Below are 14,269 nucleotides of genomic sequence, written 5' to 3'. Positions count from 1 at the left end.
AAATTTCGAACATTTGTTGTTTTAAGGTGCATCCACACCAAAGTGAACGCATACGAACGAACGATATTTTGCAGATACGATTATCTGAGAATGTTCGTTCGTTCGCAGCGTTCACTTTAGTGTGGATGGATCTTTATGTATTTGTGTAAAACAAACCAAAAAGAAAAAAAAACGTAAAGCAAATTGGCTGTTTCGAGTAGTTCGATCATTTTCGCGCCCCTCGAACATTTTCGAAAATTTAAAAGATTTGATCTAAATGTTGAAAATTGAATATACTCTAACAGTGGGTACACCTCATTATTCAATCACTTGAAGTATTCATATAGACTTGTCTTCTTTTACAATAGCTCTGTTCCACGAGCTACTCGTAGTAACTTTGAGTAACACTGTGTATACAGAAGCGCATTCCACCAGTAAATTTTCGAGTTGAAACTGAAAAATGCTGCACATACTTAAAGGCTCAGTTAGACGGTAGGTAACGTAAGAAATTAATTTAAAGCGAAATGCACAACCAACCAAACCTGCGTAATTGATAAGAGCGAAATAAACAAAAACGGTGTACTTTGTTTATTTCGTTCCTATCAAATACGAAGGTTTGGTTGGTTGTGCATTTCGCTTTGAATTAATTTCTTACGTTATCTACCGTCTAACTAAGCCTTTACTCGTACATTTTATTTCAAGTAAAAATTGTGTTGATGTAAAAATCAGCTGTTTTGGTTTGAATTTAAATTTTTGTATTGTTTATTTGCGCAGCACTAGTGTTCTCAATAGACTATACACAAAGCTGTTCCATGAAAATCTGTGTAAAGAGCGTAATATGGCACTTTATTTGTGTTACGCTCTCAGTTTGTACTTCACTTGTTTCTTAAGGCTCAGTTAGACAATACGTAACGTAATAAATTAATTCAATGCGAAATACACAACCAACTAAACCTGCGTAGTTGATAGGAACGAAATAAACACAGTTCACAGTTTTTAGTTATTTCGTTCTCATAGGAACACACAAGTTTGAGTGGTTGCGCACTTCGCTTTGAATTAATTTCTTGCGTTACCCACCGTCGAAAGGCTCAGTTAGACTGTAGGTAACGTAAGAAATTAATTCAAAGCGAAATGCACAACTAACTAAACATGCGTATTTGATTGATTGTGCATTTCGCTTTGAATTAATTTCTTGCTTTAATTTTTGAGTCGTTACTTCGAAAATGTTTAAATGCGGTTATTTTTATTTTTAAAATATACTAACTTTTATTTCGAAAGTTTTTTTGTGTATCTCTACACGTGTTTCGGCAAATTCGCTTTTGCCTTCATCAGGAGAATTCCTAATATTAGGAATTCAAAGTAAACTTTCATAATATTTATATTACTTGGCATCTACGCTAATTAGACTTTGATAAATTTGTTTAATTTGGAATACAAGTACAAATTATTTTCAAACATTTTGTGCACACATAAAGTTATAGACGTTAGGGTTTTCAAAAAACTTGCCAACGTTTAACCAGTGTATACGAAGTGTTAAATTAGGTCTGTTTCACGAGCTACTTAAGTTGTAAAACTCAAGTAAAGGCTAAGTTAGACGGTGGGTAACGCAAGAAATTAAATGCGGTTATTTTTGTTTTTTAAAATATACTAACTTTTATTTCGAAAGTTTTTTTGTGTATTTCTACACGTGTTTCGGCAAATTCGCTTTTGCCTTCATCAGGAGAATTCCTTGAAAACAAATTTATCAAAATCTAATTAGCGTAGATGCCAAGTAATATAAATATTATGAAAGTTTACTTTGAAAACTATAAGAGTCTATAATCTTGCAAAGTTTAACTAGTGTAAACGCTGTTAAATGTGATCGTAACACTTTTTTTAATATTGTATCAACTAAAAATGCAAAATATTAAATTTATTATTATTTAAAATTTATTATTATTTTAAATAGATTCAATAAATATACTAATTTATTTCGTTTTATGCTCATATATTTTGTATATTACCATATTATTGCATTACAATTATACGCACATTTATTTTATATTTAATTTAAATAATTTTTAATTTTAGAAATAAATTTTTAATTTAAATATTAGCGTGAAATTATTCTGACGGCAAATTTTTTACAATATTTTTTTTTGTGTATGTTTTGATTTTTATTATGGTTTTTTATTTTTGAATATTATTTTTTTTTTTAGAAAAAAAAACTATTTAATCAATTTTAAGATGTTTAAATTTTTTAAAAAAATACGGTTTTTTTTAAATTTTTTTTTTTTTTTGTTATTTGGATTTGTGATTTTTATATTTTATTTTCATATATATTTGAAAAGAAGCACTTGCAAGACATAAATATTATTTTATTACATATATTTATTTATATTTATATTTTGTAAGCTGACTTATTGTTATGTGTTACAATTTGCATGTAACATTGTTACATGATTTGTTTAGGTAATGAGTTAGACTTTATTAAGGCACTAGTTACACGTTATTTTTAGCTATTGAATTTTGAATTTGTAAACTTAGGGAATGTTTCCGACTTTATATTGAAGCGACATATAGTATATAGAATTAACCTATGAAAAGTTTTAGGTTCGGAATCAATAGCTCACTGTCTGACAGTTTCGTTTCCCTCATTAACGTGTAACTACTGACTATATGCGTACATATATGTTTAAAAAATAGTTATTTTAAAAATATATATTCATATATATAAATATATGTATATATATATGTATATCTAAATCTTTTTTTGATTTTTATTATATACTTTATTTTTATACTATATATATTTAACTGAGTGTTTGTGAGTGTGATTATTTAAAGCTTAATTTAGCGTATTTTTTTGTTAATTTATCAGGATTTTAGCTTTTGCACATCTTAAGGGTAATTAGTTAATTTACTAAGACAGTAAAGCATTATTAGCAATACTAAACATACTTAAATTAAATGAATTATTACTTTAACTTAAAACTAATAAACTTTCTTATATATTTGCTTAATTTGCTTAATTAAATATTTTTTAATATTCCACAGAAATTTAGAAGTAGACAATTAATTACTGGCTCACGTATGAATTTATATATTTTATTTTAGAATTATGATCCAGCGTTTTAAGCAATAAATGCTCCAATTTAAATTTTAAAATAAATAATATAATAAAAAAAGTTTATTTTAAAATTATTCAACTATTTTCTAAGCATATTGGCGGAGCTCTATTACATTTTTAATTATTGTTTTAGAAATAAATTTTTCAACTTAGAACTTTATAAAAATATAGAAATTATTATATATAAAATTTAAAAAGCTGGTTTAAGTTATAGAAGTAACTATAGTTGCTAGAGAATTATTCATTGCAATTTGTTTGGTAGAGCAGTAATAATTGTGGCATAATTTTTCACAATAGATGGCGCTTCAAAATTTTAATATTTTAATGGCAGTATAGTTGTTCAGTAATATAAACTCCACATTAGAAAAAGTTTTTAAAATTAAAGACTATATCTTTCGTTCTGTTTATAATTTTTTTCTATTGTATTCAAGCTCTTCTCTAACTGTCTACTTCCGATATCGGTGGCTCTGTTAACAGTACTCATTAAAGCTACGAATGGTCTTTATTATATTAAATACTGCTCTGTTGGTGCCGGATTCATCTTAACTTGTGTGTGTATATTGGTTTTTATGTTAACTGAAGTGTGTGCATAGAATTTTTAAAAAAATTTTTTTTTAAATAGGATATAAAATTAAAAAAATAATAACACAAATTTTATTTAAAAAATTATTAAGATAATAATAATAAAGATATATGTTCACAAAAAAAAAACTAGTTTTTGGGCAACTATATAGATGATTTTTTGGTTTCATTTAACCAAAAAAACAGCATGATGTCCCAAAAAAATTATTTGATTATAAATATAAATTTTAGTAGTCATACATACTATATTTTCTTATTATTTTGCACAAAGCATGACAATATCCAACGCACGATTTTGTCCAACTTACTTCAGTAGTCCAATTCCGGAACCACTGCATATTATTGACAATAGTTGGTATCTTCTATATTCTATAGAAATTTACTACAATAAAAGTCAACAGACACTTCATTGAGTGATTGTGGTTTAATAGTGTGTTTGATATTAAGTTATAGTCAGTGGCTACAGTAACTGACAACCTTTACAGTAGGTTGGGTACTAAGTTATAGTCACTAGCTTCAGTATCTGCTAACTTTTACTATAGTCAATGATTTTTGTAGCTACTTTAATCAGCTTCTGCAGTTAAATCGTGCATTGGAATATAATTTATAATTTAATTCAAATATAATTTAACGAATTTAGAAATATTTAATTTAAGCGGTGACATAACAAATATTTTTGTTTATAAAACATTAAATTTTTTTATATAAATATTTTTATGTATGAACTTAGACAATTATCTTTATTAATTTTAGTTTTTAACAAAATAAAATAAAATTTATATAAATAGAAGATAATCAAATAAGCAACCCAAGTAATTGTTATATAAATTTAATAATTTTACTAAGCAGTTGTTAATTTATTATTTTATAATGTAAAAAAATAAAACTCATATATATATTTTAATAAACATCTCGAAGGATAGTATTATTTCAACTACATTAAATTAACAAAAAAATTATAAATATTCTGTAGCTATTTATTTATATAATAATTAAAAATAATAATAAATTATAAAATTTTAAACCAAACAGAATTTAAATATACTGTTTATGTTTATTAATTATTAAATCGTATTAAAAAATTAAAACTCTTATCATAGTGTTAAAATCATATTAAAATGTTAAATTGGTTTACTATAAATTAATTTAATAACTAAATACTAATTTATTTAGTGTGATTATTTGACAATAAACTAAATTAGTTGTCATAGGATTAAAATAATTTTTAAATAAAGTGAAGATTTATTTTTAATTTATTTTAATAATTTATTTAAATAAACTCAATAGCTGAAAATTTATTTATTAAATACAATTATTTTATAATAAACGTTTGGAAAATGTTTAGGATTAATAAAATAAATTCTTTAATAAGAATAATTATTTCTTAGGTCGTTAATTTTACACAAAAAAATTAAAAATGTTTTCTTAATTAAAAAATAACATTAATTTGTGTTAAATATTTAATTATATTTTTATTTCTATAAAAAATTATTTATATTACAAATATTATCGTCTACTTCGTTGACGATTTTCAGATTGTACAATCCAATCTAATGTAATATTTATTTAAAAAAAAACATTTTTAAGTTTTATGTGTTAAATTAACGATCTAAGCCCAGTAATAATTAAAAAAATGACAAAAAGTGAAATAAGAAATTAATTAATGGATTATACTAATATACAAAAATTTTAATCAAATTATTCAATTTTATTATTTAACTTAGCAGGGTTTGATAGCGGTTATTTAATAATTAAAAATGATCAGAATTAATAAAATAATTGAAAATTCCTTCAATTAAAATCGTTAAAATTTTAGTACATATAAACTAAAAGTGTGATAAGAAATCAGTTAATTGAATATTGTAAATACACAAAAAATTTAATTAAATTAATGAATTTAATTATTTCATTTAATAGAGTTTTAAATCCATTATTTAACAATAAAAAATTAATAAATAAAAACGCAACTATTTCAATTGAATTACTGTAAACCCAGTTAAATTAAGTAATAATGTTTTAGAATTAAATACGGCTATGTAAATTTAATAACTTTAAATCCGGTTAAATTAAGAAATAATAATAAATTTAAAAAATCAACATTTATATTTTTTATAATTAACATTTTCATAACATATTTTTAAATTAATTTATTGATGTGATATTAAACCAGTTAGTGAATTATTTTTAAATATATGTATCTTGAGTTTTCAATTAAAATTACTTATAATTAATTATATTAAAGTATTTCAAATTTCGAACTGGTATTTTTAAAGTTCGAAATTTAAAAAAAATACACATATAAGGAATTTTGTTTTGTCATCATTGACTTTTAAAATTGAATTTCATAATCGTAATTTTAATTTGTTTTGCATTTTTTTCTTTTAATATGAAAATATTTAATATTATGTAATTAAATTAATTTTTATTTCTTTTAAATGTTAACTTCAATAAATTTAAAAGTAGGCCAAAAGCTCATAATATTGTAAAAATAATTTTGTATATTTGCCTAAGTAAAATTCTTTATAAAATCGCACAATTAAAATGACATAAAAATTAATTAAAAATTTATTATAGGTTAACTAATAATTTTAGGCAGCACTTTTGTTTATTATATGAAATTAATTTTAATATTAATTTAAAAATCTTATCATAAAAATGATCAAATAATAAAATAGTTATTTAAAATAATATGTTTTAATAATAACAATATACTTTGCAATTTACTTGGAATTAGTGCAAAAAAAAAAAATAAAATAAAACATTTTCATTTTAGTTATAAAAATTAATTAAATAAATAAAAATATTAAATATAAATAAAAAGTTGAGATTTTATTTTAATGTGTACTATTTGGATTAATTTTGTCATGTTTGTATTATTTATCTGATCTTAGGGAACTATTTGCACCAACTTATATTGAATTACTTGATATTCAAGCATTTAGCTATATATAAAATAAATAATTTTCTAATAATATTTATGTAATTGTTTGCATAGAGAGTTAATTTACACACACACATCTTATAGATCTTCGGTTACATAAGTGAGTGAGTAGTGTAGTTCGTAGGTTGCTAGTTAATGCCTAACCTATAAATACAATATATTATATAATAAATTTTATCATATATAGACTTGCATTTTGATTTCATATTTTTTTTTGTGTTTTTTAATTTTATAATTGTAATGTATTGCTTACAAATTCTCTTTGTATATATATATATATGTTTATATATATATACATATATATGGGTATATATATATATATATACTGATATATTATGTATATGATGTCTTGAGAATGAATTCAATTGGGAAATTATGCAACTATATTGGAAACTACAAATAATTGGAACCAGTGCACTTGGGCCTCAACTGTATAAATTTAACTAATTATTTCTATTTAATAAAGTTTGGAAAATTCACTACATAAGTGTAAATCCATATATATCTATAAATGTTTCACTTTGTATGCTTTTATGTAAATGTATATGACTTGTGATATTGATATATGATGCATTTAATGTTTTATATTTAAAACTATGACTTTATTGTTTTTGGTATTAATGATATTAATGATACAATGATGTAGTGATTGATCTCATCATTTTTATATCATTTAAAGAATAGAAATTTTGTTAAGTAGTTTACGGCAGTTTTTAATTTAATATATATAAATTTTTAAAATTTTGTATATATAACATTTTATTTGTGAAAATTTTACACACATGGTCAATGAACACAAATCGCAAAGGAAGTTTATCACTGTACAAGTATTGAGTATATATCCTCATGCATTTAATACATTTTTAAATGATTTGTTTTAATTAATTTATTTTTTTTTTGTTTTTTGTCTTTATATTTAAAATTAATATTTAAACTTAATTTATTCGGGCGTATTTAATTAAGAGAGAGTTACTTTTTATCTTAGGTTGTGTCAATGTGATGTTTTAAAATTTTGATATATCGATTAAATAATAAAAAATAATACAAAAAGAGATTTAATCGTATATAAAAGAGTTTACGTAAAATTAAATTGAAAATAATTAAATAAATTTTATATAAAAAAAATTTTTGTACAATTAAAACTAATTGGAATGTAAACAAATTCGTAAAATACAAATTGCTACTAAACAGGGTGTGTCATTTAAAATTTAAAAGACACTTTTTTGCTAAAGAACTTGCACCATCACACAAAGTTACAAATCTTAAATATATAAATAATATATATATGTTTATGTATATTTAACTAGTTTAACACACCCTGTAGTTTGCAAATTAATTTACACATGAATATATAAAAGTTAAAATAATACAATTATGATAAAAAATTTAACGTAATTACAAACAAACATAAATTAAGTTAAAAGTATTAAGGCAAGGCAATTACTAATTAAATTCATATTTTGTATATAAGAAGAGAGAGTAGTAAGTGATTATTTTATAAATAGTTGAACATACAAAGATAGTATGTATATATTTATATATTCAATAAACGTTGTGATTGTGGCTGTGGCGATGGTTTTGGCGATAGCAATTGCGATGTGGTGGCTGTGGATTTTGTTTTATGAAATTGTAGTGGTCTTAAAATTTCGTTCAATTTTTACATAATTTGGTACTTTAGTATAGAAACTTTGCTATTGCTAACATAAATATGTTTGCTAACAGTATGTAGATGTTTTCTTGTATCTGATAGCTACCTCCGATACCTCCAACAACAACATCCTTTTCCTCAAGTAATGGATAATCTATAACATGTATAATTCCATTTGTGCATTCCACATCTGGTCGGTAAACGTTTATCTTTTTATAGTTCCAAATGATCACATAGCCTGTAAAAATTTAAATATATTTATAGTAAAATTCTTATTAAGAAAAATATTCTATCAGGTCTAAAATTTCTCTACTAAAACTATTGTGAAATTAAAAGATTTGTGAACACAAAATTTTGAATTGCTGTTCTTAAATAACTTAAATGATAGGTTTTAATGCTTATGATATATGTAGGTATATAAGTGTGATTTGTGATGAATTCGAATTTCAAACGAACGAATCACTCACCGGTCCATTCATGTGAAGCATATTCATCATGAAGATCTTAGCATAATGAAAATTAAAGCAAAAATAATATAATTTGTCAGTAATTTACATAAAACGTTTAACAGTTTGCACTATAAGTGACTGATAATAATTATTAATATTAATATTTTTCCTTTAAAACAATATTAAAGAATGACACAATTCGGATGAAGACATATATTTTGAAGAACTCGTTTCAAAACCCCATATGTCATTATAACTTTGTTTTTGAAACACAAGAAGTTTTTACTTACAGTCAACTTTAAAGAACTGAATATTGATTATGTACATTATAATAATAAAATAGTAATAAATAAATAATAAAATAATAATAAATAATGAAATAATAATTTTTTTTTTTTGTTTTTTTAAATTTATTTTCTTATATTGCGATCTGTCAATTCGGAATAGACAATAAACAATATTTAAAGTGACTAAATACTTAAAATTTTTGTGAGCTTGAAGGGACTGTGCTCAGTAGTACATCCGTCTGTTGGTAACATAATAATAAAAAAATAAAATAATAATAAAATAATATTATATAATAAAATAATATAAAAGATAAATAAAAATAAAATAAAAATAATAAATAATAATAAAATTATATTAAAAAGTTTTAAATTTTCATAAATGTAAGAGTTTTCAATAAAGTATTTAGAATAACATCGATTAACATGGGGTTATAGATTATAGAAGGATAAAATGATATTCTTCTGCAGTAAAAGCAGACACACCTAAACATCTGTTGTGTTACTGTTAAGGGCTAAGCATATGGTTGATCTATTCTTTAACACGCTCTATAATATCAACATAGTACACAATTAAATACTTGTGCTCGGTTGGTTGTAACGACTTTCTCCACTATTTTTTTTATTTTTAAAATTATAAAAAATATTGACTCAAAAAAGCATAATCGCTAACTGAAAAAACTTCTTTTCATATTATCTACCTATCTATAATAAAAATTTAAATTTATACCTAATATTAATATCAGTCACTTAATTACTGTACATGCTGTGATTTTTTATAACAAAATCAATTTTTACTACAATTTCCTATTTAATATTGAGCTAGTCATTCTCATGCAATCGGCAAACTGCTATTAAATATCTGACTATATACTTAAACTCAAATATTGTATTTAACACTTACGACCCGCTTCCTCTTCAACTTTAACTTTAAGAGAATCTCTAAATGTTGGCAGCACAATAGAATCACTCTCAGCGGTCATTGCAACTAAGTCTTTCATAGTAAATGCCCGATCCGCAATTACAAGGTGACGTTCCAATATGGACTTGGACTGTAAAAAGAAATATTTTTTTACCATAATTAAAAAAATAAAAATAAATAACTGTATATATAAAGTCTTACATGATAAGCAAAATCTTTCATAAATAGTTTCTTATGTGCAGATGGTAAATCGATTTCAGTCTTCTGCCAGCCCTTATCACGTGGCACGAAGTAAGTAAATCTGCGCTGAGTATTGTTCAACTGTTCGTTAAAGTTTGAAAACTGGCCGAGCTTAAAGGTATCACTACAAAATTAGAAGGGATATAGAAAATCATTTATTTTAAATATAAAGAAAAAAAATAATTCAATTTAAAATTTATTGGTGTTTTTCGAATTCGAATTTTTCGAATGCGTTAGGAATTAAACATATTTTTTTCGAACATTGTTCGAACATTGTTCGAACATTTTCGAATGACTCGCTCTGTTAAAGTTATGTGCTCCAGCATATTCGAACAATTAAATGATCGTAACTTCAAACAGTTTGAAAATCATTGGTAGCTTTGATTAATATACATAAAACGAATGACTGTAAGTGCCTACCTCAACATTGGATCACTTTCGATTTTACCAAACACAGTGGTATAGGGTACTCCCAGCACTTTGTCTATGATATGAACATAGCCATTGGTTTGTGTTACATCGGCTTGCACTAAAGTAGCATTAACTCCACCGCCTTCAACAGTTATCGTTTGATTTGAGCCCTCACCGTTTATGTTGAAATACAAAAATGTTTTGTTGTCTACAGTAGGTACTTGTGCAATCTAAACATAAATAATTAATAATAAATATTGTATATAATTATGGTTCATGGTAGTATGAGTACAAACCATATTTTGATTCTTTTGGCGTATCTTCTCCACATTCAAACGTTCTTTAATGATGTGCATATTTATAATTTGTCGCATTTTCTCACGATTCCTGAGAAAAAAATAAAAAATACTTTTTTAAAATATAATATATTTAATTTTAAAAGTATTTAATTAATAATTTAATTTACTGATATCAAAAAAAAAACTTGTATTCTTGTGGAGTAACGTTAGCATGATTTTCTCAGTATTACGTTCCTAGATTAGGTTCTACACATAAGAAAGAATATATAAATCATGCAACAAATAATGCCTCTACAAACGGAATAGTATTGAAATTTAACAACTAAAAAATAAAAATATAATTAATTAATTCAATTATTCTACAGCTGGTTTATGATTTCGTTCTAATATAAATACAGCAAGAAAATTTGTTAATAAAACTTTCGCAGCAAAGTAACAAAACTCCAGAAAAATGTGCGAACATAAAAGTCAAGTACGGCTTTGGGTCAGTTGATTAAAGTGCGCTGACTCTGAGCTTCAAATTTGACAGCACCCGAGTTCGATTCCTGTTACTTGCGGTCTCAAAAAATTATTTACGAATAATTAAATACAAGATCATGATGGGTATTTATGATCAGCCAAAAATTCAATTAATTAAAATAATATAAAAATAAATTTTTGTTGTTGTATTTCACCACTGTTCGAAAAAAACTCTTTAAAAAAACAATATTAAAAAAAATATTTAATTACCTTATAATATTGTTAAGAGAGGATGCGTTCCAGGCATCATTGCTAGGTGCTAGTATTGTAACTTCTCCCATATTATTAATATCATCCAAAACCTCACCGCCGATGTCCATGATGACCTCATAGAATTTGCGTAAAGCACCATTTTCGTTGTCCTAATCGAAAATCGAGAATATTTCATCAAAAAAATGATAATTATAAAAAACAATCAAAAAGCTTATAAGCATAAGAACAAAACCTCAAAACGAGCATAAAATAATTATAATAATTTTAATAATAAAATATTTTTATGCAAATTTTTTACATTTGTGCATACACAGCGAAACATAAAAGTGTGGCGAAATGAGGACGAAATGTACTTTCCGAATTATTGCCAAATAAAAAATGTTAAGTTAGTTTTTGTTTTTTTTGGTGAGGTGATGTTTGTTCTAGAAGTGGTGGACGCGTCTATGATCAAATGTTTTGCGTGATTATGTTTGTTTGTTGCTGTTTCATAGGCTGCCCTTAATAAAATATAAGTTCATAATTTTGCTATCTAGTGAGTCCAATTATTTTAAAAAGCCGCATTTAAGCCCGGTTTAAGTTCGGTTAATTATAATAATCGGTAAATATATATGTATCCCAAAAAATAATATTTCTAATTTGATGCAATAGTATGTACGTATATACTTATATAAAATATAGTAATTTGTGATTATTAATCAATTATCAATCAAGCAAGAAGTAACATTATAGGTATGTCGTGAAAGATACTTACGTCCATTAACTAAAATTTTTGTTGTCGAGTGTTTAACAAATGCGAATTTCAAATGTTAGAAACAGCAAAGTCGTTAAATTCCATCGAGAAGAGTTTTTGTTGCCATGTTAAAAATAATCAATGGAAAATGTTTTAGTGTCGAACATTTTCTATTTTAGGTTAAGATATCGTTATATTGTATTTGGATTAAAATTTATGTGAATGATAGCCAATATGGTTCAAATCTATTTGTACTTTCATTTTATACAAAGAGTAATGAATGCAGAATTTTAGTTTATTTATTCTTTTAAGGTACAAGCTCTTCTCAAAGTTAACTTTATGCCTTCAACAAAAGCGAGGAATGTGAAAAGAAACTATTTAATGAGGAAATGGATTAATGTTAGTATCTATGAGAAAACTAATCACTACTGCAGAAAGGGTGCAAAACCTAACCATTTTCTTATTATTTAAACGGCAATAATGGTCTCAAAAGTTACGATATGAAAATAGTTAATAAAAAATAAATTAAATTAGTTTGATTCATAGGGTCTATAACCTCTCGAGGTCTAAAACCGATCTACATTAAACTTTATTTAACTTGGTCTATGACCTTTCTAGGTCTAAAACCTATCTAGGTTTTAAGTTAAAGCATAGAGTCATTCTTAAGTAAAGGATAGATCAGTTTTATAATAAAGTAGTTGAAGCGGTTCTTTTGTAAAAGCAAAGTGGCTTTTTTAACAAAAGACATTAAGCCTTTCTTAGGTAATATACATAAAGTTTTCTATTAGTAAAGAAATATGCCTTTTCGCAATAAATGTGTATAGTTGACTTCAAGACTTTCTTAAGGAAACATATTTAGCATTTCTTAACAAAACACTTTTACCTTATTTTAAATAAAGTCATAGAGCCTTTCTTAAGAAAAAGGATAGAGCCTTGCTTATTTCATGACGTTCAGTCGTTCTTGAGGCATAGAGACTTTCTCGCTATATTCCTAAGGCATAGAGACACTTAAAAGTTTTTCTTAAGTGAAGTCATGGAGCCTTTCTTAAGTATAGAGTATAGAGCAGGTCTTCAGTGAGGGTATATAGCCTTTCCTAAATGATGACATAAATCGTTTCTAAAGTAAAAGTATATAATCTTTCTTAAGTAAATGCATATAGCCTTTCTTAACTAATGGCATACAGCCTTTTATAGGTAAAGGCTTAGAAACAATGTTGAGTGAAAATATAAATTTATTAAAGTAAAAGCACTACTATAATTGTTTATGTTTTAAATATTATATATATATATATATATATATAGATATTGCTACTATTTATTTTTTTTATTACCGGTTGTAAAGTACATATATAACATATATAAGATAATCTGTATATATATGGATGTAGTATATATATAGATATATTGCTACTATTTATTTTTTTTATTACTGGTTGTAAAGTACATATATAAAATAATCTGTATGGATGTAGTATATATATTGTGTAGAAATTATGTGGAATTATTAGTTAAAACATTAAAAAATCAAAAATAAATTCTATTTATTTGTCCCTCTTAAAGTAGACCTATCTTCCATATATTTTCGTTGGCTTATCGAGGTATAGTTGTTATCACCTTCAGCGAATTTTCTTTTATGGTCGTAACTGACCCAAAATGTCATTATCAAGGTGGTGATTTTTATTTGAGGTACAAAAAATGTATTGGCGCTACGTCACGCCTCTTGTAACAAAGAATTGCCACTACTTCTACTACTACATCACTACATGCAGAACGCTTTGTGGCATTTCTCAATTACCACAACGCGTTCTCAATCGGATATGAGTTTTCTCAATTTTTCATAAAGCTGTACTCTTATTTCAATAAGAGTTTAGTACAGAATGTACAAATTTTATACATATCAGTTAAGAATTAAATATAGTTGCCATATAATCTGCCAATTCGGT

At 24.7% G+C, this 14,269-nt stretch overlaps 1 protein-coding gene across 8 annotated transcripts in view; it reads right to left on the bottom strand.

The window, feature by feature from the left end:
• Nucleotides 1-6,502: 6,502 nt before the first annotated feature.
• Nucleotides 6,503-14,269, bottom strand: part of LOC119675458 (fasciclin-1) — a 42,891-nt gene continuing 35,124 nt past the window's right edge. For 2 of the 8 annotated variants that reach the window (XM_038086659.1, XM_038086660.1), the window contains exons 10-17: nucleotides 12,348-12,356; nucleotides 11,594-11,745; nucleotides 10,862-10,952; nucleotides 10,575-10,795; nucleotides 10,116-10,278; nucleotides 9,897-10,044; nucleotides 8,727-8,762; nucleotides 7,327-8,497 (exon numbers count right to left, since the gene is read on the bottom strand). In XM_038086659.1, coding sequence (XP_037942587.1) covers nucleotides 8,286-8,497; nucleotides 8,727-8,762; nucleotides 9,897-10,044; nucleotides 10,116-10,278; nucleotides 10,575-10,795; nucleotides 10,862-10,952; nucleotides 11,594-11,745; nucleotides 12,348-12,356 — 1,032 coding nt within the window. In that variant the 3' untranslated portion in view covers nucleotides 7,327-8,285. Of the gene's footprint in view, nucleotides 6,756-7,326; nucleotides 8,498-8,726; nucleotides 8,763-9,896; nucleotides 10,045-10,115; nucleotides 10,279-10,574; nucleotides 10,796-10,861; nucleotides 10,953-11,593; nucleotides 11,746-12,347; nucleotides 12,357-14,269 lie in introns of those variants that run through there. The other 6 variants (XM_038086661.1, XM_038086662.1, XM_038086664.1 and 3 more) reach the window with 4 other exon arrangements.

This window comes from Teleopsis dalmanni, chromosome 2 (genome assembly GCF_002237135.1).
Source record: "Teleopsis dalmanni isolate 2A chromosome 2, ASM223713v2, whole genome shotgun sequence".
Classification (NCBI taxonomy): domain Eukaryota; kingdom Metazoa; phylum Arthropoda; class Insecta; order Diptera; family Diopsidae; genus Teleopsis; species Teleopsis dalmanni.
This window is presented reverse-complemented; position numbering and strand designations above follow the sequence as displayed.